Here is a 27,175-nt window from a genome sequence, read left to right as displayed (position 1 = left end):
TAAGCAGAACTTAAATTCCCCTTCTGAGGAAGAATCACCGGACCCGAAACGTTGTCACTGTTTCCTCCTTCACAGATACTGCCAGACCTGCTGAGCTTTTCCAGCAACTTTGTTTTTGTTCCTGATTTACAGCATCCACAGTTCTTTCGGTTTTTACTTCAATTCCCAAGCTGGGCTGGAAGGATTCTGAACTCGCATTCCTGGATGGAACCCTGCAGCCATATGGTATCAATGTGGACTTCACCAGTTTCAAAATCTCCCCTTCCCCCACTGCATCCCTAAACCAGCCCAGTTCATCCCCTCCCCCCACTGCACCACACAACCAGCCCAGCTCTTCCCCCCCACCCACTGCATCCCAAAACCAGTCCAACCTGTCTCTGCCTCCCTAACCGGTTCTTCCTCTCACCCATCCCTTCCTCCCACCCCAAGCCGCACCCCCAGCTACCTACTAACCTCATCCCACCTCCTTGACCTGTCCGTCTTCCCTGGACTGACCTATCCCCTCCCTACCTCCCCACCTACACCCTCTCCACCTATCTTCTTTACTCTCCATCTTCGGTCCGCCTCCCCCCCTCTCCCTATTTATTCCAGTTCCCTCCCCCCATCCCCCTCTCTGATGAAGGGTCTAGGCCCGAAACGTCAGCTTTTGTGCTCCTGAGATGCTGCTTGGCCTGCTGTGTTCATCCAGCCTCACATTTTATTATCCTGGATGGCCAGTCCGTTTTGTATGACAACCATGTGGCTGTTGTAGGGGGACCAACAAGGATATGTATTCCGAGAGCAAAAACAGAGATTGCTGGAAAAGCTCAGGAGGTCTGGCAGCATCTGTGGAATTAACGTGCCGGGTCGAGTGACCGTTGTTCAGAACTGCAGTGCATTCGGGGGAAATAGATGAAAGCTCGATAACGCCGACACTAACTCGGTCTGTGTGCAGAATGTTTTTGGGGACGGTGTCGAGCTCTGCCTGCCTCAACCCACAGCACCAAGCAACAACAAAAAACAGGAGAAACTCAAAGGGAACGATTAAAAACAAAGAAGCCCAGTGAGTCTTCTTCAAGCTGCTGCTCTGCTTTCTCTCTCCACACAGCCGGTGCCAGACCTGCTCAGTTTCTCCATTTCAGATCGTTTCAGATTGCCTTTGCAGGCTTTGAGGAGAGAGCAGCGCACTGTGCGCTGTCGGCGTGGCGCTGTTGCCTGGAGACAGTTTGTTACACCAGGACAGCTCAGGGGGAAATGCTGCGTTCAACACTCCTCACCCCAGCAAGGATTTCCCACTCGGCTTGTTATTTTCCGAGGCAAACCTCCCTGAAATCATGGCTTCCCGTAGTGCCGGGACACTCATAACTAACTACAATGCCACCTACATTCCTCCTGCCTTAATGCCAGGGTAAGATGAATGACATGAAAGTGAAAACGCAGACATTGCTGGAAAAGCTCCGGCAGTATCTGTGCAGAGCAATCAGAGTTCACGTTTCGGGTCCAGTGACCCTTCCGCAGAACTTAAGTCCTGCTGAGATTTTCTAACAGTTTCGGGTTTTGTTTCTGATTTCCAGCATCCGCAATGCTTTCGTTTTAGTTTAGGATTAACGATACCTTGAGAATACTCGAAGTCAGGACTTGTACTGATCGGGGTGTCGCAGAAATGACTGTGATCACCGCCAAGTGTTATCGATTAACTCCGCTCAGTCGCAGCAACCCAGAATTGGACGGTAATTATCAACCACTACAGAAATAATATAGCCTCAATAGCAGGAACTGCAGATGCTGGAGAATCTGAGACAACAAGGTGTAGAGCTGGATGAACACAGCAGGCCAAGCAGCATCAGAGGAGCAGGAAAGCTGACCTTTCGGGTCTGGACCCTTCTTCAGAAAATCTGAGCGGAAACATCAGCTTTCCTGCTCCTCTGATGCTGCTTGGCCTGCTGTGTTCATCCAGCTCTACACCTTGTTATATTAGCCTCAGTAGAGATGTTTTGTTACTTTTCTGGTCTGTTATAAAGGATATCTTTACGTTTATATGTTTTACGGTTTTGTTGTCAGAGAAACAAAGTGTTTGCCATGGTGTGTTACTGAGCATTTCTGTTCCAGTTCATAATGCTGCTGAAGCTGCTCTTGCCTAAGGCCTCCTGGGGAATTCAGTTAGTTCCAAACCCATCCAGGTTTGTCCTGAAATAGTCACATAAAAATAAAAGCACTGCCCCTCCCCATGGTGTCAGGAGGAAGGGCCTGGCACCGATAGAGGATTGGCTGACTGGCACAAGGCAGAGAGTAGGAATAAAGGGAGCTTCTTCAGGATGGAGCTAGTGACTAGTGGAGCTCCACAGAGCTCCATGTTGGAACACAACTATTCACGTGATACATTGATGATCTGGATGAAGGAACTGAGGACATACTTGCAAAGTGTGCAGATGACACAAAGACAGGTGGAGGGACAGATTGTTTTGAGGAAGCAGGGAGGCTGCAGAAGGACTTAGATAGTGTAGGAGAGTTGGCAAAGAATTGGTAGATGGGATACAGTGTGGGAAAGAGTGAGATTATGCACTTTGGTTGGAAAAATAGAGGTATAGACTCCTTTCTAAATGGGGATAATCTTCTGAAATCTGAAGCACAAAGGGACTTGGGATTCCTCGTTCAGGAATCTCTTAAGGTTAACTTGCAGATTCAGTTGGCAGGTGGAAAGGCAAATACAGTGTTTGTGTTGATTTCAACAGGGCTACAATATAAGAGGAGAGACGTACTGCTGAGGTTGTAGAAGTGTTGAGTTACACTGCATTTGGAATATTGTGAACAGTTTTGGGCCCCACATCTAAGGAAGGATGTGCTGGTTTTGGAGAGGGTCCAGAGGGGGTTTACAAGAATGATCCCTGTGGGTGAAGGGCTCATCAAATGAGGACCGGTTGATGGATCTGTGCATGTACTTGATGGAGTTTAGAAGGATGAGGGGGATCTCATTGAAACTTACAGAACATGGAGAGGCCTGGATAGAGTGGATGTGAAGAAGATGTTTCTAATCGTAGGAGAGACTAGGGCCTGAGGGCACAGCCTCAGAGTGAAGGGATGGCCCTTTAGAACTGAGATGAGGAGGGATTTCTTCAGGCAGAGGGTGATGACTGTGAAACTCATCACTACAGAGGGCTATAGAGGCCAAGTCATTGAATGTCTTTAAGACAGAGATAGATAGACTCATAGTTAGTAAGGAGACCAGAGGTTATGGGGAGAAGGCAGGAGAATGGGGTTGAGCAACATATTGGCCATGATCGAATGGTAGACTAGACTCACTGGGCTGAATAGCCTAATTCTGTTCCTATATTTCATGGTCTTATTGTCCCCCATTAACAAAAGAAAGGAAAATTCAGGGATTGACCCTGTACTGTGCATTGATACAAATGTAATGAATATGCATTGTTTGGAATTGGTTAGCGTTTAGATTTATGGACCTTAGTTTAGATTGTATTAAATTTGTGAAGTCATCAGGCTGCGTGGACTATATATTCACTTTGAAATGTTCAGATATATGTATATGTTCTCCCTTGTTATTTACAATTCCAGCTGTTGGAGTGCCCAGTGAATGGTGTTGCCAACAATTGACCAATCTATTCCTGGAGAAGTCAATTTGATTTATGCAGTCGCATGTATCTAAGTACAGTGAAAAGTTCTGTTTTGCGAGCAGAACGGGCCAGAGATAACGTACAAAGACAATACAGATCACAGGGTGCTTAGACAAAGCAAGGCATACAAAGTTACAGCTGCACAGAAGGCGCACAAAGCAAGATCAACATTAGATTTTAAATTAGAGAGGGCCATTCATTTCATGTGTTTGGCCCCACCTACCTGCGTTAGTTAACCAATGGAGCCATCCTTGTGATGCTTTGTCTCCCCACTCCAATCGGATAGCATGACATCTCACTGCCAACAAACCGATACTTGTCTGTCAGGCCTTATTTCCCCAATTTTCACTGATGAGGGGAATTGATTGTAAAATAATGACACAAGAAAGCAACAACAGTTCCCTGGAGATTAATGTTTGCTTTCTGGAGACCTCAGGTCAGTCCTGAATGATTGGCAATCCTGGAACTGAATGACTGACAAACTGATTAGCCAATCTCAAATGAACTCAAAGAGGGTTGTGTAATAGTATCTTATGATAGAGTCCCTACTTTTGGGCCAAATTGTCCAGGTCCATGTCCCACCTGTGGCACAGGTGTATCTAATGTGCTGATTAAATGAACTCACATGCTAACTTATATAGCACAGATCATCATGTCTGCACCTTTTCTTTTTAACAGCAGACCATTTCTCAGCTTTTTTTTCTTTTTTACTGCCTTGTTCAAATTCCTTTTCTTTGATTGCTATTAAATAAGTCATTACCAGCCTATCAGGCAGTATATTCCTGCTCTTTTGAACCTTCAGTCATTGGAAACAACATAGATAAAAATAAATGTCTAAACACTTCAAAATTTTGAGCACCTGCAAGAAATCACCTCCTGGTTTGGTCTACCATATGGAGAACAATCCGATGCTCCAGGGAAAATAGCCCCAGTCTATTCAGCTTCTTCCTATAGCTCAAACACTCGCAAACATTCTCGCAAATCTTTTCTGAACCCTTTCAACATCCTTCCGACAGCAGGGAGAACAGATCTGCACACAGTATTTCAAATATGGCCGAACAAATGACCTGTTCAAATAAATTCTATCTATGTGCTATTTCTTAACTGGAACTTGAAAAATGTCTCTAATGCTAACCTAAGTGTCAGAGATTTGGACCAGCTACCCTGGGGCTTTGCTGGATACCTGAGCAGGAAATATTAGGTGTTTGTACCTGGACTGACACAATTTCCAACCAGCATAACTAGACTGGCCACCACTACAGATATTCCAATCTCTACCCAACCCAAATCATCAGCCCCAGAAATCAGCTATCCCAACCTGAGATAACAAGGTGTAGAGCTGGATGAACACAGCAGGCCAAGCAGCATCATAGGAGCAGGAAGGCTGACGTTTCGGGCCTAGACCCTTCTTCAGAAATCGAACCTGTTGCTTTTCCCCCACATAGCTACCTTCTGATCCAACTACCCTTTCACCCACTGAATGACTTGACACCTTTAAAACTTGTTTGAATATTGCAGCTAGTCCCAGGAAAAGGAGAGGCACCCTCTCTTTATCCATTTCCTTTTGTGCTGGATGGATTTCTTCATGGATCTCTGCATTGACCCAGCTGGCTGAAAACTCCCGAAACAGCCAGGAGACAGAAATAATCACATGTAGCCTTCACACATACATGAAAATTAGGAGCTGGAGTAGGCCGTTCAGCCCCTCAAACTTGCCGTGCCATTCAATAAGAACATGACTGACCAGACTGTATCTTCACGCCCACATTCCTGATTCTTGAGTAAGAAGGGAGTCAAAGGCTAGTTACCTCCACCTTAGGGGACGGTTTAATGACTCTCCCTCCACTGCTGTTTGGAGAAGAGAGTTTCAAAGAGTTTCACAACTCTCTAAAAGAAAACTTCTAATTTCAATTTTAAATGTAATTCTTTATTTTTAAACTACATGCTCCGGTTCTAGTCTACTATATTTGCTGCTCATAGTGCAGTACCCTGTACATTAGAATCATAGAATCTCTGCAGATTTCTCACTGCAAAGAGACCTTTCAGCCCATCAAGTCCACACTGCCCCTCTGAAGAGCATCCCAGTCAGACCCACACGCCCCCACCCGGTCCCTGCACTTACCAAGGTTAATCCACCCAACCTATGGTTCAGTGGACACTATAGGCAATGGAACATAGCCAACCCACCTAACCTACACATCATTGGTTAGCGGGAGGAAACCACAACGCCTAGCAGAAAGCGACAGTCATCCGAAGCTGGAATCAAACCCGGGTCCCTGGTGCTGTAAGGCAGCAGGGCTAGCCGCTGAGCCACCGTGCTGTCCCCTGGGGAGATGAAATGCAGACTGGGTGATTGCTTTGTGGAAAAACGGTCCATAAAAATGACTGTAAGCTTCCAGCTGCTTGCCACTTCAACAGACACGGGGAGAATGTGCAAACTCCTCACAGACAGCCACCTGAGGGTGGATTTGAACCTGGGTCCCTGATGCTGTGAGGCTGCAGTGCTCACCACTGAGCCACTGACCTGTCTCATTTTTTAAATTGATGCAGTCTCACTAAGACAGTAATCCCAGCACTGTGAAATGTTGTTTTGTCACGTTAAATAAAATGTAAATTAAAATATTTCTGACGCTATTCGTATTCATACTGCTGAAAATGAAAAGCCGATCCATTTTGCAATAATAGTGTGAGGCTGAGACATGATTGTCATGGAAGAACAGGTGAAGGACTTCCAGAACATTATAATGTAACAAAATGTCAAACATGAAGGAGGTTAAATTCTGTATATGGAACAACTTTCAGTGAATAATTATCATTAGCCCCTTATTTGATCAAAGTAATAGCATTTCTTTCTGCTGAGATTACTGAAATAATTATTTCATTGGAATGATTTGAGCAGCTGGCCCATGTCATCTCACAATAAATATATTTGGAGAACTGTAATAACTCGAAGTAAGCCTTCAGATCTGTACAAGGTGACAATCTGGTCACAGACACTTTTATTTCATTAGTCAGGGTGGGTTTTGCAGTTTCTGCCGAAGTGCTGATCTATATTTCTGATGGGTCAGGGTCGCCATAAGGAGTACAAAGTGTCATCAACACAGCAGTGGAGTAAGGCTCCTGAGCTGGGGCTTGTCCACTCCAAATGCTTTTCTTTTCTTTTTTTACCTCTTTTCTTACATATTTTCTTCTCTTACCTCTTGTCTTGAGCTCGGATGGTGTTGACAGCTGTGAGTGATCCCAGCACGGAATTGTGTTGGTGGTGAGGGAGCCCAGTGCGGAATTGTGTTGGTGGTGAGGGAGCCCAGTGCGGAATTGTGTTGGTGGTGAGGGAGCCCAGTGCGGAATTGTGTTGGTGGTGAGGGAGCCCAGTACAGAATTGTGTTGGTGGTGAGGGAGCCGAGCGCAGAATTGTGTAGGTGGTGAGGGAGCCCAGTGCGGAATTGTGTTGGTGGTGAGGGAGCCCAGTACAGAATTGTGTTGGTGGTGAGGGAGCCCAGTGCGGAATTGTGTTGGTGGTGAGGGAGCCCAGTGCAGAATTGTGTAGGTGGTGAGGGAGCCCAGTACAGAATTGTGTTGGTGGTGAGGGAGCCCAGTACAGAATTGTGTTGGTGGTGAGGGAGCCGAGCGCAGAATTGTGTAGGTGGTGAGGGAGCCCAGTGCGGAATTGTGTTGGTGGTTAGGTAATCCAGCACGGAATTGTGTTGGTGGTGAGGGAGCTGAGCGCGGACTTGTGTTGGTGGTGAGGGAGCCGAATGCAGAATTGTGTAGGTGGTGAGGGAGCCCAGTGCAGAATTGTGTTGGTGGTTAGGGAATCCAGCACGGAATTGTGTTGGTGGTGAGGGAGCTGAGCGCGGACTTGTGTTGTTGGTGAGGGCACCCAGTGCAGAATTGTGTTGGTGGTTAGGGAATCCAGTGTGGAATTGTGTTGTTGGTGAGGGAATTGGGTGTAGAATTGTGTAGGTGGTGAGGGAGCCCAGTGTGGACTTGAGTGAGCTCCTACTCACATCATTAGGCTGAGCATGGGACGTGGCATTGGAATGTGATTCTACAGCTTCAGTGGAGGCAACGTCGGTGAGGTATGCCTATCAGTGAAAGATGGCACCTGATGATCAGTGACTTCAGCAATGGATGAGTCTGGCGCTAGCAGCAGCAAAGTGGTGGAGGAGGGACGGCAGCACAGGTATCATTGATGATGAGCTGGCTCAGGACTGATGGACTCTGTTTAAGCAATATCTTTCTTTTTTTCCCATTATCCTTCAACTAATCAAAATGGCATCGGGTCATGGTGATATTGGAAAAGCTTTTCGCTGTATTTTACTGTTCTTCTCGCTCTAAAATAGACATGACAATAAAACCATCCATTCATTCAAACTTGCAATTTTCTTGTTATCAACATATGTATTTGAAGTAGGGGTAGGCCATTCAGTCCCTTCAAGCCCACTCCACATTTGATAAGATATGGCTGATCTGATAGTCGTCTCAACTCCACATTCCCATCTGCCCCCAATACTCTTTGACTCCCTCATCTGTCAAGGATATATCTACCTCTGCATTAAAAATATTCAATGACCCTGCCTTCAGTGTATCACTCAGTAGAAAGAAACCATATCAAAACATTCAGATTTTACAGGGGGATAGCAAGAACTGCAGATGCCGGAGTCTGAGATAACACAGTGTGGAGATGGAGGAACAGAACAGGCTGGGTAGCATCACGGGAACAGGAAAGTTGATGTTTCAGAAATCTGAAGAAGGGTCCCAATCTTAAACATCATCCATTAGATTTTACAAACTCTTATTGGAACATCCTTCAATCTTCTGGTGAAGAAAGGTTCCATAGTGTTGAGATTTTCCTCAAAACTGTAATTTCTTATTCCTGATTTAGTCATGTAAGTTTTTTTCAGCACTTATCCCATGGCAGGAGTACATTGCTTATTATTCAAGGATACCTATCATCAGTTCCTACGTACTCATCCTCTTAGTTTCATTTCTCACACAGTTTCCTCTTTTACATTTTCTTCAAGGGGTTCTATAATTCTCTACGCCACCCTTTTTGATAACTGAAACAACTACTACGTTTACTGTCATCATTTGTCATTCTCAAATACAAGTTGGTACTAGCCATTTCCAATTGCTATCTCATCGCCTGATTATTTTCTTCCAAACCGTACATGTTGATACCTCCACAGCTGACCGTTCAGCTGGAATGCCTAAAGTACCTTCTTGATGGGGTAAAATGCCACTCCAGAACTTCCTTCTGGAGCATGCAGATGTAATAAATATCAGACCGGATCACCATACTCATTCTGTTTAAATCCTTAAGCATCATTGAAGAATCATTGACATGTAAGAACTGAATTGAACTCCTGTTATTTGTTATATTCTTGTTTCCAGATACCGTGGCTATGTCCCTACTATAAATTTTACATATGGTGATACTTATGGAAATGCTACGAAGAAATATTTCCAAGATTTCCGCCTGTCAGCTCTGAGTACAAGTCAGAGTCCTTACAGCAAAGGAGGGCAATTTCCAACAGTTTACTCCAATGACCCCACCCTTGTAATAGCAGATCGGTCCCACAACCGCAATAGATGGTTATATGCCCCAAAATGGTCCAGATATGATGTGGATTTTGACAGGAATGAAGAATTGAAAAAGTTTGATAAGGTAAGATCAAGTAAGTGGACAATCAGTTTTGATTTGAACAGAGGTGATTGACATTCTGTACGGTTTCACACCGTTCTTTGGCTATACAAAGCAAATGCTTCCTGATATTCCGCAGCAAATTGTTGGGCTTATGTTTGCAGGTTTTTGCATGGATAGCCATTCTCTCCAGAAGTCAGAATGTTATCACAGGACTCAGCTCAGCTGTGGATAATAGAGTGTAAAAATCTTGTTTACAAAAGTGCTTTGGATCAGTGATTCCTTGCCAACATTAGTCAGTTTTAAATTCAAGGTCACAAACTCTGCAGGTGATACAGTTGGCAGCAGAAGAACCTTCTACAGTTTGTAACTCTGCCACGGCTGTTAAAGTGATGCCACATCATTGACCAAGAGACAACCTGACTGATTTCAGAGGAGCTCGAACAGTTCATCCACTTTACCAACACCTTCCACCCCAACCTCAAGTTCACCTGGGCCATCTCCAACACATCCCTCACCTTCCTGGACCTCTCAGTCTCCATCTCAGGTAACCAGCTAGAAACTGATGTCCATTTCAAGCCCACTGACTCCCACAGCTACCTAGAATACACCTCCTCCCACCCACCCTCCTGCAAAAATTCCATCCCTTGTTCCCAATTCCTCCGCCTCCGCCGCATTTGCTCCCTGGATGAGGCATTCCACTCCCGCACTTCCCAGATGTCCACGTTCTTCAAGGACCGCAACTTTCCCCCCGAGAACGCCCTTGACTGCGTCTCCCACATTTCCCGCAACACATCCCTCACACCCCGCCCCCACCACAACCAGAGGATCCCCCTCATCCTCACATACCACCCCACCTTCCTCTGGATACAACGTATCATCCTCTGACACTTCTGCCATCTACAATCCGATCTCACCACCCAAGCCATTTTTCCATCCCCACCCTTGTCTGCCTTCCGGAGAGACCCTCTCTCCGCGACTCCCTTGTCCGCTCCACACTCCCCTCCAACCCCACCACCCGGCACCTTCCCCTGCAACTGCAGGAAGTGCTACACTTGCCCCCACACCTCCTCCCTCACCCCCATCCCAGGCCCAGGGATGACCTTCCATACCATACAGATGTTCACCTGCACATCTGCCAATGTGGTATATTGTATCCATTACACCTGGTGTGGCTTTCTCTACATTGGGGAAACCAAGCGGAGGCTTGGGGACCGCTTTGCAGAACACCTCCGCTCGGTTCGCAACAAACAACTGCACCTCCCAGTCGCGAACCATTTCAACTCCCCCTCCCATTCCTCAGACGACATGTCCACCATGGGCCTCCTGCAGTGCCATAATGATGCCACCCGAAGGTTGCAGGAACAGCAACTCATATTCCGCTTGGGAACCCTGCAGCCCAATGGTATCAACGTGGACTTCACAAGCTTCAAATCTCCCCTTCCCCCACCGCATCCCTAAACCAGCCCAGTTCTTCCCCTCCCCCCACTGCATCACAAAACCAGCCCAGTTCGTCCCCTCCCCCCACTGCATCCCAAAACCAGCCCAGCCTGTCTCTGCTTCCCTAACCTGTTCTTCCTCTCACCCATCCCTTCCTCCCACCTCAAGCCGCACCTCCAGTTCCTACCTACTAACCTCATCCCACCTCCTTGACTGTCCGTCTTCCCTGGACTGACCTATCTCCTCCCTACCTCCCCACCTATACTCTCCTCTCTACCTATCTTGTTTTCTCTCCATCTTCAGTCCGCCTCCCCCTCTCTCCCTATTTATTCCAGTTCCCTCTCCCCATCCCCCTCTCTGATGAAGGGTCTAGGCCCGAAACATCAGCTTTTGTGCTCCTGAGATGCTGCTTGGCCTGCTGTGTTCATCCAGCTCCACACTTTGTTATCTCGGATTCTCCAGCATCTGCAGTTCCCATTATCACTCTTATGACTGATTTCATTAACCAGTTACACATTTGTCAACCTAACAACAAGAGAAAAGACTGTTTAGGAAAATTAAAACTACTAGCATTAAAATTATGTGTATTTTTTTTTCAAACTGTCAACATAGACTGAAGGTCCATTAACCTCATGAGTGGCTTTTCTCAAACACAAATATTATTACATCTTCATGAAAATGCTTTACAACACAATTTTTTTTAAAAGAGCACACACACTGTTAGTAGTTGATCTTGTTTCAATGCACAGAAAATCTTTTTTATCATCTTAGGGAGAATTTTATCACCTTCAGCTGGTCTATCTGAAATCATTTTTTCTTAAATGAACATTTTCTGTTCACTCCTAACCGTTCTGCCATACAATGGCTGCAGCTTTAATTTGTTTAAAAAGTTCTTTCTAGAATAAACTTCCATTTTTACCACAGACATGTACATCCCAATCTTTAGTTAACACTTGATGTAAAAATAGTGTTTGCAGTTTCCTGTTTGTGTATCACTTGAAATCATTTAATAGGATTGGCTGATTAACCAGTCTGATGGTACTTACTGCCATCAGTTACAATATTACTGCACAGGGAGAGATGTGAAGCTTTCTGCAGATGAGGTGAGGTGAGTTGCTTGTTGCAGGATTCCCAGCCTCTGATCTCCTGTGTAGTCACAACATTTATATAGCTGATGCAGTTCAGCTTCTGGTCAGTTGTAATCTCAGGATGTTGTTAGATCACTAGATCTCTCGAGCATAATATACTTCGTGTTCAGCGCGAATACCTTAGTGTTTGGACGCAAAATCAGGCTATTGTATTGCTGAGTTTAAGTAACAAAGGAAAGATTAATTCTTACAGTGCTGCCAAAGAAAATTGTGGGAGAATAAATTATGAAGAGGGCCTAAACATTATTATACATTAATAAAGTAGGAACAAGGAATAACACCTGTTAATTCTTTATGAAATCTGTTTTAAAATATATTTTCATCACAGTTAGCCCAACAACACCGGGAGAACTACAAGGATAAGACAGGCACGATACACAGAGTAGGTCATTTTGTGATGGCTGGAACAGAGGTGGACAAATTCCCATGTTTACCGAATATGTGAGTATGATAAGGTTTATTTCATAAGAAATAAACTCAAAATAAATTATGACTGTTATAGATGGAATAAACTCAAAATGAATTATGACTATTATTAAAACAGATCATTTGGTGAAATAATGTTTAACAGATTCCTTACTGTTTGGCATTATTTAAGAATTAAGAAAAGCCAGAAATTTAGATTCTATTTCCTTCCCAATTAACATCTACATGCACAATGTATATTTCAGTACAATTTATACACTAATCGTGTACTGGCAAATAATGGCAAAGAATTTCCAAAAGCATTTTGTGGGTACTCCTAAATAAATACATTTTCCATGAGTAGTGGAGGGACTTCTTTATACCTTATGGGTTTAGTCATAGAACACCTAGAACGCCAGTGTTGAAGCAGGCTATTCAACCCATTGAGTCCATACCAACCCTCTGAAGAGCATCGCACCTAGACCCTAACCCTAGACCCTCCTACCCTAACCCTATAACCTTATATTTCCCATGGCTAACCCACCTAACCTGCACATCCCTGGATGCAATGGGTGATTTAGCATGGCCAATCCATCTCACCTGTACATCCTTAGATTGTGGGAGGAAACCCATGGAGAGAATGTGCAAACAAGATAGTGTAATTGGTATGACTGAAAATCTCATCTCAAGGTATGATCATATAGCAGTCACAAGTGATGGCATATCGCTGCAAACTATCGACAGGCCACTGCCAAACCTCATCAAATATGTTCATGGTGTATGTGACACAGGCTAATGTAAAGGAAATTACTACAACCAATTTTAAACTGTTTGTCCACGTGGGGCTCCCTGGCTGGGCCTGCCTTCCTTGCCTCTTGCGAACCTGGATGATAACGTTGTGGTGAGCTGCAATCCTGAATCACTTTATTCTGTTTGGTGTAGACACATCCACATTGCTGCTAAGGATGGAGTTGCAGGATTTTGACCCAGCAACAGTGAAGGAACAGCAACATAGCACAAAGTCAGGATTTTGAGAAACTTGGAGACACACATGCAGATGTTGGTATCCCCGTGTGTCTGTTCCCTTTGACCTTCCAGGTAGTGGTAGTGGTGGTTGTAGAAGGTTTTGACTCAGGATGAATGTGTGCAGGGCACAATGCAAATGGCACAAACTGCTCCTAAGGAGTGTCAGTAGGGCAGTGAGTGAATGTTTGTGGATATGGTGTCAATCCAAGCTGCATTACCTGAGATGATGTCAAGCTTTTTCAGAAATGTCCCAACCCGAAATGCCAACTTTCCTGCTCTTCCCTTGCTGCCTGGCCTGCTGCGTTCCTCCAGCTCCACATTGTGTTGTCTCTGACTCCAGCGTCTGCAGTTCTTGCTATCTCTTTAGGAACATGAGGTGAGTTGCTTGTTGCAGGATTCCCAGCCTCTGATCTCCTGTGTAGTCACAGCATTTATATGGCTGATGCAGTTCAGATTCTGGTCAGTTGTAATTTCAGGATGTTGTTAGTGGGAAATTCAGTGATGGTAATGTCATTGAATGTAAAGGGGAAATAGTTAGATTGTGTCTTTTCAGAGATAGTCATTGCCTAGCTTGTTGTGGCAGGAATATTACTTGCCATTTATTGACCCGAACGTGGATTGTATTTGGCCATGTATCTGAGGAGTTGTGAAAGGTACTGAACATGAGCGAACATCCCCAACTTTGCTCTGACTGAAGGGTGGTCTTTGATGATCCAGCTGAAGAAAGTTGGGCCTAGGACACTACCCTGAGGAACTCCTGTAGAGGTGTCTGGGAACTGTGTTGGCTAATGCCCAACAACAGGAAACAACTTCCTATGTGCTAGGTATTTCTCCAATAAGTTTTCCCTCACAGATCCCAGGAGTCTAGTTTAGTTATGGCTCCTTGCTGCCACACTTGGTCAAAACTGTCCCATTAGAGCATCGTGGTGGGATTGAAAACCAAGTCCTCAGATAATTTTCTGTATCCCTGGATCACTAGTCCAATAACAATACCACTACACCATAACCTCCCATCCTACCTGACAAGTCTCCCAGGATGGTCACCATCTTCTGTATGAAGAATTTATATATATTATGATATTCACATTTTTTAACAATGAAATTTTGAATGTGTCCTTTTCCTTAGAGCTAATTTTGCATTCCCCCATAGGGATTTCTTTTGAGGGGGTTTGGGTGTGGGATTATCTTTTACTCCCAATGGGATTGCTAATGGACACCGCCTTCCCCAGATCGTTAAAGTCATCCCCGTGCCACTGCTGGAATGCTGCCATGAGAATTGGGCAAGGATACTGCCCCTGCTTTTCATGACAATATCACCAGGAATCTCCTGGCATTTGAGAGAAGAGTACCTCATTTGTGATCTGTGCCCACTGGAGTCCCTGCTCCAAATGGGTGATGCAAGTGCCCTGCTCTGTGTTGATTTTCATTTTGATTTTTGGTTTTATTGCCACATGTACTGAAACACAGTGAAAAGCTTTGTTTACGAGCGGCACAGACAGATCACAGCAAGCAAAGGATGTGCAGATCAAAAGGACTTAGAGGCACACAGGTTACATTGCACGTTAGATTATTTGAGGCTACAGTCCATTTGACAGCCTGATAACGGCCAGAAAGAAGCTGTTATTGAACCTGCTTGCGTATGTGATCAGGCTTCTGTACCTTCTGCCTGATGGGAGAGGTTGTAGGAGATCATTACCGGGGTGTGATGGGTCTTTGATGATGTTGCTTTCTGCGACAGCGAGCTGTGTAAATGGAGCCCATCGCTGGAAGATTGGCTTCTGTGATGGACTGGGCTGTGTACACCACCTTCTGTAGTTTCGTATTGTCCTGGGCAGAGCAGTTGCCGTACCAGGCCGTTATGTACTCGGACAGTTTGCTTCCTATGGTGCATCTGTAAAAGTTGGTGAGGGTCCTTATGGACACGGCAAATTTCCTGAGCCGCCTGAGGAAGAAGAGGTGTTGATGTGACTTCTTGACTGTCGCATTTAGGTTCTCCCTCATCATGGCCTCCTATCCCTCTCACTGTTGACTGGTCCCTACCTTCTGGGTCAAGCCTTCACGCTGCTCCTCTTGGCTGCTGTTGCAGAAGTGTCCACTGGTCCAGGTGGCATTGCTGAGATGAGAGAGCTGCCAGCAATTGATTGGCCTGACTCTGAGAACTTTGAAGCATTTTCCCAGATAAGGGTGGAGGCTACATCCTCAGCCACTCAACAGCCAGGCAGCCATCAAATCAAGTTGCCGCTTCCGGGCTCCTCAGAGGTATGCTCATCCATGAATTTCTAGCTAGAGTGCCACTGCCTTCATGAACATCTTTGGCCAATTTTTAAGGCAGCGTTTGTCTGCAATCTAATTTGTCTACACTTGTAATATTCTGTCATTTGTTCCTGTTGTGTCGTATTTGAAATATACAGGTTTGAATAACATCGAAGTTAAAGTTTCTGTCAGGAATATGACAATATTGCAAGCACTGAACACATAGCATTACAGATTTTTGTTATTTGAAACAAGTTGCTTTATGTCCCGTTTTATTTACACCCTTTGTTGAAGAATGCTCATTCTCATGGTATCCCAAAGGTTTAGAGGTTCATGGTATGCTATTAGCATTAATTTTGTTCAGGAGTCTCTGTGAAAGAATTTGCAGAAGCTTCCAAAATTGTCCAATTCCTTTTAGATTTACTTTGCCATTATAAGGTTTAATAGACATAACATACCAGTACAATATTGATGGAGGGCCAGCAGACCTCAATTTCATAAACGAAGAAATAATTAAACTGAGTAAAACTGAATGAGAAAAAAAAACTTTAGTTTAAAATGGTGCTTTTGTCTAAATCTCCCCGCATTGATGTGCCCTCAGAAAAATAATTACAAGGTGATTGTAAAACTACAAGGAAGAATATTGCTGGTAGTTACGGGGCACAGCCTGGCTTATTCCAGTTGATGTATGGTTCTGTGTAAATCTCGGCTTAATACGTAAGTCCACAGCAAACTTGGTTAAGTTCATTTGACATTTCCCATTCGATGGATGAAATTCAGGAGGTTTGACTATGTTAGTATTTTATGAGATTGCTCCAGTGTACACCTTTTCATTTTATACTTGCTCATCTTGGGGAGTATGGTTAATTGAAAATTGCTAGATGTATGCGATTTCACATTAGTTAGCTGCCAGTGTAAAATTTGCATCCTAATATTTCAGACGTGAAACTGAAATCAAAGACTTAATCCTCGATTCTGTTTGCAGCTGGACAAGATTTTTCAAGCCTCCCACTGAATTATTATTCTTGTTCTCTTTTTAAAGAACTGAGGGAGATTGATTTTCTTTTCCTCTCCCTGGGAATTGAATGCAGCTTTTACCACAATGAATCAGACCAATAATCCACATTCATACAGTATCCTCGCACCAACATCTCAAGGGAGAAAATGGGCAGAAACAGCAAAGACTTATTCTTATCGTGCACCTTTTACACGGAGTGTTAGAGAAAAAAGAAAAAAATACAGTAAAGCAACAGGAACAGGCCCTTCTGCCCATCAAGCCTATGCTGGCACATGATGACTTTCTGAACTAAAAATCCGTTGCCTCTACATGGCCCATATTCTTCTGTTCCCTGTCTATTTATGTCTGTGTCCAGATGCCTCTTAAACATTTCTACTGTACCACCCCCACCACACCTTCTGGCAGCATATTCCAGGCACTTAACACCCTCTGTGTAAAATACTTGCCTCTTACATCTCCTTGAAACTTGCCTCTTTTACCTTAAGCCAATGTCTCCTGGGAACTGACATTTCTAACCTGGGATAAACACTCTGACTATCAATTCTATCAACGCCTCTCATCATTTTGTAAACTTATATCACGTTGCCTCTCAGCCTCTGATGTTCAAGTGAAAACAAATCATGTTCGTCCAATCTCCTCATAATTAACACCCTCTAAACATATCTGGTCCTGGTCACAGCACAAACACCAAGCTGGTGGGGGTTCTACAATGGCTGAGAAAGCCACATTGTGAAAGGGAAGACTTACTGAACTCTGACCCTCTTCCTATCCCAGACCTACATTAACCATGAAATTTTTAATTGAGGTTAGGCATGATATGGCTTGGCTGCTTCAAACACACAGCTAGACATTAGGTGAGTGTGTGTGAAGCAAATAATCCTGATGCAGCCTGGTCCAGCCTGTGAGCTGGGTGTCTATTCGAAAGCCCCTTGCAGCAACATTATTTACTGGGACACCCTGTAACACAGGTCTGATCTTCCTAACTGGCCAACAAGTGAATCAGAGACATTCCACAAGAGTTTTACAAACATCAGATGGCAGTGTCCATGGGTGATATTGTGTGTGGTCGGTGTCCGTGGATTGTGCCCTGAACTGGTGTCTGGTGCTGAGCAACAGGGGAGCTGTTCACATCAGCAACAAGCTGACGTCATCAGGTACCTATTCTGACTCCCATGTCGCTGGCTGTGAACAATGTCCTCATTGCTCAGCACCAAACAGTATCTCAGGCTGCAATGATAGAGGCATAGTCATGCAACATGGAAACAATCCTTTGGCCCGACTTGCCCATGCTGACCAGGGTTCCTAAACTGAATTATTCCCATTTGCCCGCATTTGGCTCCTACCCCTCCAAATCTTTCCTGTTCTTTAAGTAGAGGAGTCGGGATGTTATGTGAACGTTGTGCAGGATGTTAGTGAGGCCTCTTCTGGAATACTGTGTTCACTTTTGGTCACCTAGTTATAGAAAGGATATTATTAAGCTGGAGAGGATTTAGAAGAGATTTTCCAGATGTTGCTGGGTATGGACGATATGAGTTATAAGGAGAGGCTGGATAGGCTGGGATTTTTTTCACTGGAGCATAAGAGGTTGAGGGGTGACCCGATAGAGTTTAGTAAAATAATGAGAATCGTAGATAAGGTGAGTGGCAGATGTCTTTTCCCTCGGGTGGGGGATTTCAAGACCAGGGGCATATTTTTGAGGTGAGAGAAGAAAGATTTAAAAATGACATGAGGGGCAATTTTTTAACACAGAGAGACGAAGGTCAGGTTTTGGAGTAGATCTGTAGCTCGGGTTGTGGATGTTGAGGTCGGTTGGCTCACCGAGCTGCTTTGTTGTTTCGCAGAAGCTTCATTACCCTGCTGGGTAACATCCTCAGTGCATCCTCCGATGAAGCGCTGTTGTGTTTTCCTGCCTGGTTTGTAAACCCTGGCGTCTGTTGAGCTGGATTACCTCACTGTTCTGAGGAAGGGTCACTGGATCTGAAACGCTAACTCTGTTTTCTCTTCCACAGATGCTACCAGACCTGTTGAGCTTTTCCAGCAACTTTGTTTTTGTTCCTGATTTACAGCGTCCACAGTTCTTTTGGTTTTTATTTGGATTACCTCATTTCTGGTTTTCCTTCGTAGTGGAGTGTATTTGGGATCTAGCTCTATGTGTTAATTGATGGCTTTCTTAGTGGAGTACCAGGCTTCTAAGAATTCCCAGGCTTGTCTCTGCTTTGCCTGTCCCAGGACCCTGGTGTTGTCCCAATGGAAGTGGTGGTTCTCCTTATCCATGTGTGTGGAGATGAGTGAGTATTGGTCATGTCTTTTTGTTGCCAATTGATGTTTGTGTTCCCTTGTGGTTAATATCCTTCCTGTTTGCCTGATGTAGTGTTTGTCACACGCTTTGCAAGGAATCTTGTACATGACATTGGTCCCGCCCATAGTGGATAGTGGGTCTTTGGTTCGGGTGAGCAGTTAGTGTCGGGTTGATGTTGGTTTGTGTGCTACTCCATTATCCAGTGGTTGTAGGAGTCTTGTGACCAGTTCAGACATGTTCCTGCTGTAAGGTGGCATGATGAGTGTGTCGGGGTGGGCAGTATCTTCCTGTTGACGTGCGTCGAATAGGCATCTTCTGATCCAGTTTTTTAGGTGTTCATTGTCTTTGATAAATGGATGTGGAGTGAACTTCTCATAGAAGTGGTGGATGTGGGTACATTTACAATGTTTAAGAGACATTTAGATCAATACAAGAATAGGAAATGTTTGGAGGGCTATGGGCCAAGTGCGGGTAGGCGGGACTAGTTTAGTTTGGGAACATGGTCGGCATGGACCATTAGACTGAAGGGTTTGTTTCTGCGCTGGAGGAGTCTATGACTCTACCCATGTATTTGTTGCAATGTCTTCAAAATGTTGTAATTGCACTCAACTCCACCTCTTTCAGCGCGTTCCATACACACACCACCCTGGTACCAGCTGCATCCACCTTTCATCCACAGATACTGGCATCTGGTATTTGCCTCGATGCCTGGCAGATGCATAAACGATGTAGTGAGTTGTTCCCAACATTGAGATAGATCCCTCTGGAATTCGCACACGATTTTGCCGTAAATTGTGCCAGAGCTCATATTGTACAGGCTTCTAAAAAATTCTGTTACCTCGTATTAGTTGTGTATCATGCTTATGATTGACCTAATTAAACTGACAGACAGAGATAAATACAAATCCAAATTTTATACGCTGTTCTGTTGATCATTTTGAATGGATTAAAACAATCAATTCACAGGCATAAAGACAGCATCTATCATACTGATGCTTGCAGATTAGCAACAAGTAGCATATTCGTAATTAAAATCCCTTCACACTCACTCAGCTCGAAAGGGGACAGGATTAGTTTTGAGTCCTTTGTTAAAAGTACAGTTTGATTTTCACACGTTTACTGGTATAATGTCTCTTACCAGGACAACTGCTTCAAAGCAGATTACCTGCAGGTTATTGCTTTTGTTCAGAGTTCACATTGATAGACAGAAAATTGATGACTCAATTTCTCTCCTTGGCAATTGTCGGAGGCTGTAAAAAACAGTTCACAATGTTGAATGTTGTTTGACCTCTGAAATGAGCTTCCTGCATAAATTTGCACCATCACTAAGGTCACATATTTCCACCTCTATACTAATATCTTCCAACCTGCTCTTGTAATTGCAGTATCTATGTTACCAGTCTAGTTAAGTTTCTGGTTACTAATTCAGTGACAGATGGTTTACGAGGAGCTGGTGAGGACTTTGGGTCTGTACTCGATGGAGTTTAGAGGATAAAGGGAGATCTGATTGAAATTTACTCAAAACTGAAGCCTAGATAGAATGGACATTGGAGGTGATGTTTCCACCAGTAGGAGAGACTAGGACCAAAGGGCACAGCCTCAGGGTGAAAGGATGACCCTTTAGAATTGAGATGAGGAGGAATTTCTTTAGTCAGAGGGTGGTGACCCTGTGAAACACATTGCCACAGAGGAATGTGGAGCCCAACTCATATTTAAGACAGAAAATGATAGGTTCTTGATTAGTAAGGGGATCAGGGTTATGGCAGGAGAATGGGGATGAAAAACAAATCAACCAAGATTAAATGGCAGAGCAGACTTGATGGGCCGGGAGAATTTTAGACTAATGGCTGTTTAAATAATTGTAACTAAACTGGGAAACAATTTCATTAAACAAATTGTAGTTTTGGTTGTTTGATCACACTACATGTTTTGTTTTCATTTTAATATTTTGCAACAGGTAACTTGTGTTTTGTATCTTTTCAATGTGATATAATGCCAGAAAAATGCAAACTGAGAACTCCTTGCTGTGCAATATTTGCAAATTTAGCAAAGATTTCCCTTCGGAAGTTAAGCAAGGTTAATTTTTCTCACCGGGAATCACACAATTTCACATTATGAAAATAACGATGAGATGTTGACAACATATATAAACTGTCTAATTTTATGTGCCAAATAAAAACCGAAAGAACTGAGGATGCTGTAAATCAGGAACAAAAACAAAGTTGCTGGAAGAGCTCAGCAGGTCTGGCAGCATCTGTGAAGGAAGAAACAGAGTTAACGTTTCGGGTCCGGTGACCCTTCCTCATTTTATGCGCCTTCTGGGTAAAAAAATAATTTAGTAAATTTGGTTTTGATCAGGACAGCTTTGTAAATCAAATTTCGCTAAAATAATTTATCGTCAGAATGGGCCTGAATTGAAAGTTCTATCCAAAGTGGGGGAAGGCTGATTTTAATAAGGTCTAGTATATTTTGGCCAGAGTGGACTGGGAACAGATATTTTTGAGTAATTCTGTGTCAGAGCTGTGGGATGTGTTTAAGACAGCAATAGCATACAGAGCTGACAGCTTCTAATAAACACAAAGCGTAGGACCAACAAATCTAGTGAACCTCGGATACCAATGGAGATCCGGTTTGGATAAAGAGGAAAAGGGACCCTTAAGGCAGAACCTGAGGGTTTAAAATAACAGGAACTCTGGAGGAGTACAGAATGTGCAGAAGGGAACCTTTTAAAGGAAATCAGGAGAACAAAAAGGGGGCAGGAAGAAATAATGGCAGGTGTAATAAAGGAAAATCCTAAGTTATTTTACCAGTATGTTGAAGGCAATAGGATAACTAGGAAAAGAGTAGTGTCTGTTAGGGACTACAGTGGTAATTTGTTCATTTAGCCAGAGGATGTAAGTGGGGGTTTAAATGAATACTTTGGGCCAGTGTTCACTAATGAGAGGGATGATGCAGGCATCTAAGTCAGGGAAAAGGTTTGTGACACAAGTAAATAAATCAGCATAGATAGAGATGAGTTGCTGAGTGGTCCGGCAGCTTTAAAAGTAGATAAATCTCCAGGGTCAGGTGAAATGTATCCCAGGTTGTTGAGTGAAGCAAAGAGGGAGATAGCATGATGCTTGCAATAGTTTTCAGCTCCTTTTTGGTCACAGGAGAGGTGCTAAAGAACTGGAGGACAGTCAATGTAGTACTGTTATTTAAGAAGGAAGCAAGGGAGAATGGAAACTATACACCAGTCAGTCTAACCTCAGTGGGATGGAAACTATTGGAAGCAATTCTGAGGGACAGGAATAATCTGCCTTTGGAGAGGCAGAGATTTCGTTTTCAATTGTTTGTGGGCATCGCTGGCTGGGTCACCATTTACTGCCTGTTCCTAACTGCTTTCTTCTTGAGCCACTGCAGTCCAGAGCCACAATACATTAGGGAGACAATTCCAGGATTTTGACCCAGTGATAATGAAGGAAAACGGTGATATATTTTCAAGTTGGGATGGTGAGTGACTTGGAGGGGAACTTGCAGGGGGTGCTGTTCCCATGTACCTGCTGCCCCTTGTCCTTCGAGATGGAAGTGGTCTTGGGTTTGCAAGGTGCAGTCTGAGGATCTTTGGTAAATTTCTGCAGTGCATCTTGTAAATAGTACACACTGCTGCTACTGAGCGTCAGTGTTATGTCTTATCCAATATATAACTAAATGGCCCAAGAGGCTGCGCTTGAAACTAAATTGGTTAAAATTTGAGACTGAACCATATAAGGAGATACTAGAATGTGTAACTGAAAGTTTGCTTCCAGTGATTGGTTTTAAGAAGCTTAAAGGAGAGGAAAGCAGAGAGGCAGTTCTTTTCCCCAAGCTGGAATTCCAGATGTGGCTGTCAGTAATAGAGTGATGAAAAACACATACTCAAAAACATGAATTCCCTCATTCATTTTTCATTGCAGGCAAGAAAATTTGTGTAAATTATTATGAACTGAAGGCACATGAAACAGATTTGGTAAACTGGTTAGGTCGAAGACTAAAAGTGGCTCCAAACAGTAATTTGATGATTTATCAGCACCATCTAGTGATCAGAGAGAGAAAGTCAAATTAATAAAATACATGATTTAATAACAGAGAAACAATCTGAAGATTCAGGTATACATCTCGGGTCTGATTTTTTTTTCAAATGCTTTCAGGTTTTTCTCCAACTGATAACAAATGTATTCATTTCCAATACATAAAAAGATGTTGATAAATGAGGCACTTAACCACTATACTGAATAAAAGAAAGCAAAATACTGCTGATGCTGTAAATCAGAAACAATAGCAAAAATTGCGGGGAAAGCTCAGCAGGCCTGGCAGCATCTGTGGAAGAAATCTGAGTTTCCTTTTCGACTTGCGTGGAAATGTTAACTCTGCTTTGTCTCCACAGATGATGCCAGACCAGCTGAGCTCTTCCAGCAATTTCTGTTGTTGTAACATTACACTGAGATGGCTGTGTGAACACTGATGTACAGGAACAGTAACGTGTTTAAGCTGCTGAATTCTGTAGCAGAAGGCCTAGTATTCTTGAATTCTTCAGGCTTGATTCAATCTATAATAAATACAATCACATTGGCTGGCATTTTCACTGAAATCGTTTGAGTGCCATCCATTGAACTCAACTTAAAAAGAAAACAGATAAAAACAAATAACTGCAGACGTTGGTGATCTGAAATAAAAGCAGAAAATGTTATAGAAACTCAGCAGGTCTGAAAATGTCTATGGAGAGAGAAAAATGGTGTTATATTTTAACCCAATCTGATTCTTCTTCTGAACATGTTTTATAAAAAAGCTAGCTAATGCACGGAATTGAATTAATTCCAATTAGTTTGTATTATTCCCAATTTCCATGAAAAGGAAGAAATAATGGAATAGTGAACAAACAGCAGCTGAATGAAAACTACAATAACATATATTGTGCTAAATTATTTTCAAACAGCCAAAGAAACAAAGGGTTGTGTCCTTCCCCAGACTATATGGCTTGGCCTCGTGAGTATTTGGAAAAACGTTGCAAAGATAATTTGGAGGCTGCTCTGTGCATCTCTTCAAAAGGACAGGCAGGAGGCGCTGTGGCTGCACCACCGTGAGTACACAGACCAACAATGGTCAAGGAGCAGTATCATAGGTTTCGTTTTAATCCAGGAGACCTCGTAAATAAGATGTAAATAACCCTTCTCACATTTGAAAAGACTAATCCTATAGATACCTGGTAGGACATCCAAACATATTTAGGCATATCCAAGTAATAACATTTCTATACAATCTCTGTAAATTGAAGGAGATAGTCTATGAAACAAAAGATAGAAGGATAGAAATGAAAAGAACGATGATTAGACTGCCGGTCACAACAACAGTGCCTTGTCCTTTACAATATGTTCACCTCTCACCTCTCCTGAAATTCTTGACAGAGATGAGAAACCTGATAAACACACAGGCCAGTTGGGTGGGGAGAAAACTCTACCTGACCTCCTTTGGTAATTAATGTTACAACAGGAAACATCTCTGATCATAATAAATGTCACACAGCGTCTACCTTCTATGCGGGATGTTCTTTTTAACTTCAGGAATTGCTAAGACAGTGCTAATGAAGAATGCGCTGTGTTTAAAAGGTGCTGTTTTACCTCTAATAATAAGGATAATAATGTTAGATGCCCATTGGGAAGCTCAGCGAACAGTAAACAAAGTATTAACAGCATGGAAAGATGCCAATCATCTTAAGTAGTCGATGTTATTATTATACTCTGCATGAGCTTGCTCCCACCCTTCTTTCTGTACACTCATCAACTTATTCTGTTCCTTGCTGTCTCGTGTATTTATTGAGGCTCCCCTATAGTATGGAAACACAAATCACCTCAACTGAAGAAGGGCCTAGACCCGAAACGTCAGCTTTCCTGCTCCTCTGATGCTGCTTGGCCTGTGTTCATCCAGCTCCATACCTTGTTATCTCAACTGTAGTGAGTTTGATACTTAAACCACTCTTTAAATCACTGTGTTCCTCACAAACTCCTCAATGGTTTTATTCGTGACCATCTTGTATTTAAATGATGCCTACTTTGATCTCTCTCATAAGTGAGAACTTTGTTCCATTAATTGCGTTTAATGTTGTTCTGCTCGATTAAATAGCACTGCCCAAAAAATCTAGGTCCTAGTTGAATTGCAATAGCAAATCTAGGAGAGTTATTCAAAAGAGCAATATTGGACTAAACTGCCAAAACCATTGCAGCATTTTACAGTTTCTATAGCATTACAGCAGGCCAGAACTCTTTTCAAGGGAAAAAAAACATTAATTATACTTGCAAAACTGTATATATTACAAAATCAACAATTAATGTTCATTGTATATTGACACAGCAGATACTGGGAGAATATTATCTCCTTGGGGAGAATCTAGAACTTGGGGCTTCCCATTTTACAATCCTGGGTCGTCCATTTGAACAGAGATTAGGCACACTTTTTTCTCAGAAAGTCTTGAGATTATGGAGCTTTCTTTCTGTTAACTATGAATATTTTAAGGCAGAGGTAGATATAATCTGGTACAAGGGGATGCAATATTATCAGTTGGGAAAGCAGATTTGTGATTCCAATAATTTCAGTCATGATCTTATTGAATGGTGGAGCAAATGTGATGGGCTGAATGGCCTACAGTTCCTAATTTGTATGAACGTATGAAATTACTTTTCAATATATGCTGGCGGTAGGGATTCAGTTATGCCCTTATAAATAGTAACAGTTTATCTGCAATTGTTAAACAAATAAACACTTACAAAAGTACATAAAGGTTGGCTCCAGTTCTATTCTCCAGTACCTACCTTTCTAGAATGCAATAAATTTCATTCTAGAATTCCACATCATATTATACTCTGCATGAGCTTGCTCCCACCCTTCTTTCCATACGCTCATCAACATACTCTGTTCCTTGCTCTCTCGTGTATTTATTGAGGCTCCCCCATAGTATAGAAATGCAAATCACCTCAACTGTAGTGAGTCTGATACTTTAACTATGCTTTAAATTGAGTTGTGGGTGGTGAGGTTGGTTCGCTCGCTGAGTCGGTTTGTTGTTTTGCAGACAACAAACTGCCAAGCAGACATCTTACAACCTAAAGCACCAAATGTTATTGAAAGTGCATTGAAGATGAAAGACTTACTCCTTCCTAAACTAACTTACTTTGCCCCCAGTTACCTGCACTGTCCGAAGCTGGATGGGGGGATGCTCTTCGGCGCTAATGGGCCAACCTCACAATTACGATGCAGCCCCCAGAAAGTTCCTGACTATCAAGCAGGATATGATCGTAAAACATATTTGTGTGAGGACAAATGAATGATTATCCGCAAACAAAACTTGATTGTGAAGCTGTTGGCTGAATTGAAATAAAGCATTTTCTCTTCCCAGTTTGTGTCAGTTTTTCTTTCAGACCCTGAACGAATGTTGGCCTTCTGCATTGTTCCTATTGCACAAAAATATACATCAACATATTTCAGCTGAATTTCTGGCACAGCAGAAACATACTGTCTCTGGTTTTTCTCAGATTAGGTTTGTGAAGCTGGAAAATACCCTGTCTCTGGGATCTTAACCCAGGAGCTGACATCAGGCCTTTTGAGTGTGATAAAGTAGATTGGTTCAAATTTCTGTCAGTCTCCACCCATGTCACAGAATTTTACTGGGCACCATTAGCGACATTTCCTAGATCTTCCTTTGTCAAAGATCGCCTGAATCCACTTTCTGATCATCACTTGTGATCATCAGTACCTGAGATGATTTGCTTTTGAAACTACCTTTCATGCCCACGTCATATACAAACTGGATTATTCCAATGTTCTCTTGACAACTTCACATGCAATACCCTCCATGAACTTTACCTTCTCCCTAACCATGTTCCCCTGTCTGCCCCAGAGCTCTCATGATTTTGTGAACATTTATCAAACCTCCCCTTATTTTTCTCCTCGCCAAGGCAATCAGTCCCAAGTCCCCCATCCTAGCATTGTAACTGAATTTTCTGATGGCTGGAACCATTGTCTTACATTTCTTCTTTGATTTGATTTATTATTGTTGCATTTGCCTAAGTAAGTTTCATTTTGTGTGCGGTACAGGCAGATCATAACATACAAAGATCACAGGGTGATTGAACAGAGTGAGGAATACAAAGTTCTGGGTACAGAGAAGGTGCAGAAAAAGCAAGATCAGTATTGGATTTTGAAGTTGAGAGGTCCATTCAGAAGTCTGATAACAGCAGGGAAGAAGTTGTTCTTTATCCTCTTGGTGTGTGTGTTTAAGCTTTTATACTTTCTGCCTGATGGAAGAGTTCAGAAGAGATTGTAATT

At 43.1% G+C, this 27,175-nt stretch overlaps 1 protein-coding gene across 2 annotated transcripts; it reads left to right on the top strand.

Moving 5' to 3' along the window:
• Positions 1 to 623: 623 nt before the first annotated feature.
• cimip2c (ciliary microtubule inner protein 2C) lies at positions 624 to 26,226 on the top strand. Of its 2 annotated transcripts, none has more exons than XM_048531392.2 (5): positions 624 to 1,042; positions 9,003 to 9,276; positions 12,169 to 12,281; positions 23,796 to 23,939; positions 26,033 to 26,226. In XM_048531392.2, the coding sequence occupies exons 1-5, from the start codon at positions 936 to 938 to the stop codon at positions 26,172 to 26,174; spliced, it is 780 nt and encodes a 259-aa protein (XP_048387349.1). In that variant the 5' UTR covers positions 624 to 935; the 3' UTR covers positions 26,175 to 26,226. The 2 variants fall into 2 exon arrangements, with proteins under 2 accessions (XP_048387349.1, XP_048387350.1); XM_048531393.2 differs by lacking the exon at positions 624 to 1,042 and adding an exon at positions 1,086 to 1,387.
• Positions 26,227 to 27,175: the final 949 nt, after the last annotated feature.

This window comes from Stegostoma tigrinum, chromosome 4 (genome assembly GCF_030684315.1).
Source record: "Stegostoma tigrinum isolate sSteTig4 chromosome 4, sSteTig4.hap1, whole genome shotgun sequence".
NCBI classification, from domain to species: domain Eukaryota; kingdom Metazoa; phylum Chordata; class Chondrichthyes; order Orectolobiformes; family Stegostomatidae; genus Stegostoma; species Stegostoma tigrinum.
The sequence above is the reverse complement of the archived record's forward strand: the minus strand, read 5'-3'. Positions and strand labels throughout refer to the sequence as shown.